A 6705-nucleotide genomic window follows, 5' to 3' on the forward strand; every position below is an offset into this window, starting at 1 on the left:
GTGTTTTCCATGTCAACATCCATAAAGGTACCTTAATGAAATTATCCGCATCAGGTCTTCTTTTCAACTGTACACTTCCAGGATAAAAGCCAGGCTGACTTTTATGTCTTACACAACTAGATACAGTAAGTGCATATAAAAGATTCCAGATACCAACTAAACCTCCATAAGTCAGTTATGGGGTGCTACATTCCAATAGGTTGTCATCGGAAAGTCATTTAAAAGAGGTATTTATGCAAGAGGGAAGAGATACGGGGATATATGTACATGTACAGCTGATTCACTTTGTTATAAAGCAGAAACTAACACCACTGTAAAGCAATTACACTCCAATAAAGATGTTAAAAAAAAAGAGGTATTTAGAAACGTAAATACAAATTATTTTCAAACATTAGACAAAAAGAAAGCAATGATGATTCACAATAGTTAAAAAAGTTCAGAAGGGGGGACCAGGGAAACTGCTGGAAATTTCATAAATAAACTTTCAGGTCATTGGACAAATAACTTTAAAACTACATACATGCTACATATGTATGGGTACACAGCAAGACTCCTCAAATTCTGCATACACTGTGCACAGAAATTAGAAGCAAAACAAGAAATCTAAGACTATTTTTAAAATTTGCTGATCCCTCCTGACTATAATTCATTTAAGAATGAGGACTCTACTAAAAAAATCCTTTTAGTTTTATCAATAATTGGATTATAGTTGACAAACATAAGTCCAAGTCACTAAACATTCCACTCCACAAAGAAATCCTAAGAAAAGTTGAAATGTCTACTGAATTAATAAAAATCACAAATGTGGCTTCTTTTCTTCCCTAGGAAATGTTACATCAAGGAGACCTTCTCTCAAGTCTCACTCATGGTTAATACCAGGGTATGAGAAGTTACATAGTCAAAGGGCAGTCTTCAAAAAGGCAGCAACAATATATAGTAGAAATTATTCATTTCTAAAAAAGAAAAAAGGAAATCTTAAATTTTAGTGGTTCTTCTTAGTCACTATAATCTACCTAAGGTTGGACATCACCTAGGCTCTATTTGCTCTCTTAACTGTTTTTTTTTTTTCCAAAAAGTCCTGATGGGTTTTGCAATAATACATCTTGCATCATCACCCTTACCAGTAAGCGCTGTATTAAGTTTTAAGAAAATTATCAAAAGAAAACAGATTCACTTTAAGTGAATGTAAGCTCTGTAAGCACAGGGACTTTTACCTGCTCCCTCATTGCACTATTCCTAGCATCTAGATCTCTGCTGTCCAATACTGTAGTCACTAGCACCATTCAACTATTTAAATACACATCTAAATTAAATTAAATGAAAAATTCAGCCCCTCAGTTGCACTAGCCACGTTTCAAGTGCTTAACTGCCACATGTGGTTAGTGGGCTACTGTACTGAACAGCTCAGAGAACACGCAGAAAGTTCCATTGCACAATGCATGGAAACTCACTAAATGTCAAATGAATGAACATTCTCCAAGACTGACATTTAAATTTTATATTACCTTTCAAAAACGCTCCTAACTGGTCTTTCTTTAAAAGTTTACTAAAATAGTTGTATCTTTACAAGACAGAAAATGGGACGTAGGCGAAAGAATGACAAACTATTTCACATACCTAAATCATTCGGCTTCCTTTCTAACCCCACGTCCCAACAAAAACAAAGTCCAACTTATTACAATTCTTTTCCCTATTCCCTGCTCCACAGTTCCGAGAACCTGTCTTCCCTAGGACCTCACCAGACTGAGATTTTCCACTCTACTTTCATCACTCCGTTTTACCATCAGTCCCAACTCTTGTTTTTGACTAGCCTCTCTCCTGTATCCGGGCAGGACCTGGAGAGGGCTCCGTGCTCGCAGCAGCGCAATACAAGACCCCCCGGCTCCGGCTCCCGCCCGTGCCTCCCTACATTCCGCCACTGGGAAATGTGTGCGCCTATGAGCCTTTCCAGCGAGGGACGCCGGGGGTCCGGGCATAACCGGGCCAGCCCCGCCCAGGCCTCAGACCAAAACTCCACACAAAACGTCCCACTTCCCCAGGGCTGGGTGTGGTCGTGGACCCCCGGGGCCGCCAAGCTCACCTCGTAGAGCGCCTGTACCATCTCCACCAGCACCCACTGCTCCGCGACCGTCGCCATAGTTAGCCGCCAGGGTTTCCTTCCGGAAGGCGGGCCACAAGCACGTCAGATATTGCGCGGCGCGGTCCAGTGACGTTTATACGCCCGGAAGGCGGGGCTGCCGTCAGTTGGGCACCGCCTTCTCGCGCCTGTGTACTGGGCGGCGGTTGGCTGCGCTGGCTGAGGAAGGTTTAGGGGTGAAAGGTCAACTTGGGGTCTCGCTTGGGTGCGGGGAGGGGTGGGAAGCGGCAGGCAGGTCCCCGCAACAGGTGTTCACAACGCGGCCATTATGTGCCAGACCACGTGTTGGGCTCTCCGGATGGAGAGATTTTAATAGATGGCCCTCGCGCTTGGCAGGCAGTTGGGTGCAGGGAGTTATTAATGCAATCACAAACATATTCTTTACTTTTAAATTACATAAGTAATGCAGGAATGCATTATCGTAAAAAAAAATAGACAGCTCTTATATAGCACTTACCGTGTATAAAGCCTAGCCTAAGGCTTTGCAGGTATTAAGCCATAATAAGAGTTTGGTGTGGAACCTTCAAGAGCCTATGTATCCCAACGTGGTGTGCACACACACTTCGGTTGGATTTCTTAAATTTAACCGGGAGCATAGGGACAATATTGTTCTACAATTTGCTTTTCTTCCATTCTTTTTTTGACTATAAATCTTGTGTTTTTAATCAACGAAGAAGCCTATTTATTGGAATAATTTGTTATGTATATTTCTCTTTCCATTTTATTTAAACATTTTCCTATTGATGAACACTTAGGTTTTTTCTTTTTCACCTATTACAAACAATGCTACAGTAAACATCGATGTGCCCTATTGTCTTTCTGTGTGTGTTGGGGTATGTCTGGCAAGTTTCCTCAAAGTTGAATTTTACTCAATATGCATGTTAATGCTGATAAATACTGCCATACTGCTCTCCAGAATGGCTCAACCAATTTTAAATGTTCGAAAGTGTATCCATACTCTATCTCATGATGGATATTATCAATCTATTTTTGGCCAATTTAATTTAATGGAGATAAAATGTCTCTTCACTGAATTTTACTTTCCATGCTGCTGGTTATTCATGGTTATTCTTATATGTTTATTGGCATTTGTAGTCCGTTCGTGAATCATCAATTCATATTCTTTGCCCAGTTTTCTATTAGTTATTTTTCACTTTCTAATGGATATATGGAAGCTCTTTATGCATTCTGAATATCTTATATTTTCCTATTTCATATGTGACAATTATTTTTGCCCAATTTCTGTCTAGTTTTTTACATTGTCTTTTGTCATACCTATATTTTAATTCTTATGTAACGTGTCAGTCTGTTCTTTTATTGCCTGTGGGTTTGTATCTTGCTTAGAAAGACCATCTTTACCACACTTAGGTTTTCCTCCCATGCTTCAGTTTGTTGTTTATAGTTAGCTCTTTAATTATTCTGGAAATTATATTTTTGTATGATGAGAGTTATGGGCCTTTATTTTTTCCTAAAGGAATAACAATTTTTCTCAGTGCCATTTATTTTAGTATTCCTGATTTCCCCAAATTATGTGAAATGGCACCAGCACTAATGCACTGCACATGAAGTTGCCACTATGTACCCAATGATGTTGGTGCCCTAGGATCCAGTACCATGTTTGTGCACACTGCCTCGCCCAGGTGCATTCACTCCCAGCAGCCAGCTCCTGCAATTTTCAGAGGCGTACCTTCAGGCTGCCAGAACCCATGTTTCCTACTCTCATGGAGAACTGGAAGGATCTGAGAACATGTTTTCTCAGGCAGCCCTTTACTGGGTGGGTGACTGATGGTTGCTGAGGAATAAAATAATTCCTGAGGAATAAAATAACTCCAATTGAGTAAGCTAGAATTCTTCTAGCTTACTCAATTGGAGCTTCCTGGCTGCACAGAGCAAGACAATTCTGAGGGGTAAACCTCACCATCTCCTCTAGATTGAGTCAGGGGTACTGTGTGAAAATTCTTTGACACACCCATCAAGAGGTAGAGTCTATGTTCTCTTTGCTTGAATCTGGATGTACCTTGTGACAACTGCTACAGTAGATGGCTGCTGCCACGTGGAGAGATCACGTGGGGACCGCATACACACGAAAAGAGAAGTGACCCCACCTGCTCCAGCTCCCTGTTGTTTGAGTCTTACCAGTCCAGGTGCCAGACATGTAAGGGAAGTTGCCTTCAAGATGACCCTGGCTCTAATCACCCTCTGGTTCAACCATCTGAGAGACTTTGAGTGAAAAATGTCTAGCTAAGCTCAGACAACCCCAAAATTTGTAAGCAAAACAAATGATTGTTATTGTCCTAAGCCACTGCTTTGGGATTGGTTGCTATGTAGAAGTTATCTGCTACAATAGATCACTGGAATGGGTACCCTGTGGAACCTTGCAGGCTTTTTCACTCTTGCATGGTCCCTTTATTATTTTCCTCAGGTTGCCATAACAAATTATCAGAAACTGGGTGGCTTGAAACAACAAAAATTTATTCTCTCACAGTTCTGGAGGACAGAAATCCAAAATCAAGTTGTCGACAGGGCTGCACTCCCTCCAAAGACTCTGGGGAATAATTCTTCCTTGTCTCTTCCAGCTTCTGGTGGCTCCTGGCATTCTTTTTTTTTTTTTTTTTTGCTATACGCGGGCCTCTCACTGTTGTGGTCTCTCCTGTTGCGGAGCACAGGCTCCGGACGCGCAGGCTCAGCGGCCATGGCTCACAGGCCCAGCCGTTCCGTGGCATGTGGGATCCTCCCGGACCGGGGCACAAACCCGTGTCCCCAGCACCGGCAGGCGGACTCTCAACCACTGCGCCACCAGGGAAGCCCTGCCTTTGAAATATTTTATTGTCACTTTGGTTAAGTGAATAAGTATTCTTTCACAGTGACCTATGATCCTATTTGACCAAGTGTTTTAAACCTTTTGATATCTTTGACAAATTTCCCCAAATCAAATTCTAGATGAAGTCTTTTTGACCTCTAGCTAACTTTGAGGTTTTCAGAGAGCCCCTGAAAAATCTCAAAGAGAGATATTAAACTTACTAGACTTATTTGGAATGTTAAATTACATGGAAAGCATTGTCAAATGATTGATAATTTGAGATAAACCTTAGGTTATATTATATGAATGAATGTTACTAATATAAATGTTATAGAAATTATATGAAATTCTTAAAACTCAGATATGTCCTGGTATAATATCAATCACAATTCGAGTTATTATTTTATAATGTTGTATGTCACAGAAATAACCAAATTTCCTTGTCAATTGCATTATAAGATCTTTAACCATACCATTTTAAGTATTTTGTCATTTATAGACAGTTACTGTTTTACTCTGATGCTTTTACAAAAATGCTTCACGTTCAAGAAGATTTATAGAAAGAATTTTTTGACATATATACCTTTCTGATAACTTTCAAATCATATACTTAACTGAGTCAGAAATTACAGAACTCTAATGAAAACCCTGATGGCTTCATAAAACTGCTAACAAAGATCAAGATCAATAAGAATTAATTATACCAAACTGAATGAACTGATGAACATGATCATAATTTTTATGATTTTTCATCTGAACTATTACAGGCTTTTTAATTTCTGCTTTCCAGATATAAGGAAATCTTTCCTCTTAAGCTAACAATATTATAGCTACTTGGTAAATTATACATTTGTAAGTAGAATTGAAACATTTATCTTTTTTTATCCCTACCTGATTGCTCCAGAATTTGGAGACTCTTAGTGAGTATTCTTATTTTCATGGCAATATAGTTATTTGTATAAGTTCACTAAGAATATGTTCCCTTTATAACAGGACCCAATTGGAAACTTTGGCTATGGCTTTGGCTGGAAAGTCATTTTTGAGAATGTGCATAGAATCAGATACATCCAGACAGCTTTAAGGAACTGAGGTTGACTTTAGGGAGCCATAAAATCCCTTGGAAAGTTAGCCTGGTGCCCTGCTAACAGGTTGTCAGTGGCCTTACCAGGTGAGTAAGGAAGATCACTTCCTGGCAGGCACAAGAATCTCAGAATATTTTGGGGACCTCAAGAAGAGAGGAATTCACCCAAATATATAGGTATTACAGGCAAGTCAGATGGCAAGTCCTTGGTGTGGCTTCATGGCTTCCTGCCCTCCATAGGCTAAAAAAAATTTAATCTGGAATTCCTTGTGAAAAGTTCCAGCAAAGCAAATTTAAAATAGTCTTTATGGTCAATCACTATTCTTTCTGGATTTAAGTAATCAGGCTAGGTTTAATGAAACTAAATTTATTTAGCAAACAAATTAAACATTAATTCAGCTATCTTTGTTAGAAATAAGGGTGACTTTAGAGAAAAAAGTTGTTTTTCAGTAGAACTTTAATACACAGTCATGGATATTAGATGCTAGTTCTGTTAATTGTCTTCAAGGTTTTGCTTTTCCACTCGTTAGCTGGTCTGGATCCTGAATTCTTCTAGCTTACTCAAATTTTTTACTACAACTTTTCAAACTAATGTTTCTAATTTTTCTCCCACTTTGGACGTGGAATCATTGAGAACTAAAACTGCCTTTTTCCTGAAGCCCTGTGAACTGAACAACTTGATATACA

General features: G+C 39.4%; 1 protein-coding gene across 2 annotated transcripts in view; it reads right to left on the reverse strand.

Moving 5' to 3' along the window:
- Positions 1–2170, reverse strand: part of SPTLC1 (serine palmitoyltransferase long chain base subunit 1) — a 75169-nt gene extending 72999 nt beyond the window's left edge. For both annotated transcript variants that reach the window (XM_060155560.1, XM_060155559.1), the window contains exon 1: positions 2081–2170. In XM_060155560.1, coding sequence (XP_060011543.1) covers positions 2081–2137 — 57 coding nt within the window. In that variant the 5' untranslated portion in view covers positions 2138–2170. The remainder of the gene's footprint in view (positions 1–2080) is intronic.
- Between the last annotated feature and the right edge of the window lie 4535 nt (positions 2171–6705).

This window comes from Lagenorhynchus albirostris, chromosome 7, assembly GCF_949774975.1.
Source record: "Lagenorhynchus albirostris chromosome 7, mLagAlb1.1, whole genome shotgun sequence".
Lineage (NCBI taxonomy): Eukaryota > Metazoa > Chordata > Mammalia > Artiodactyla > Delphinidae > Lagenorhynchus > Lagenorhynchus albirostris.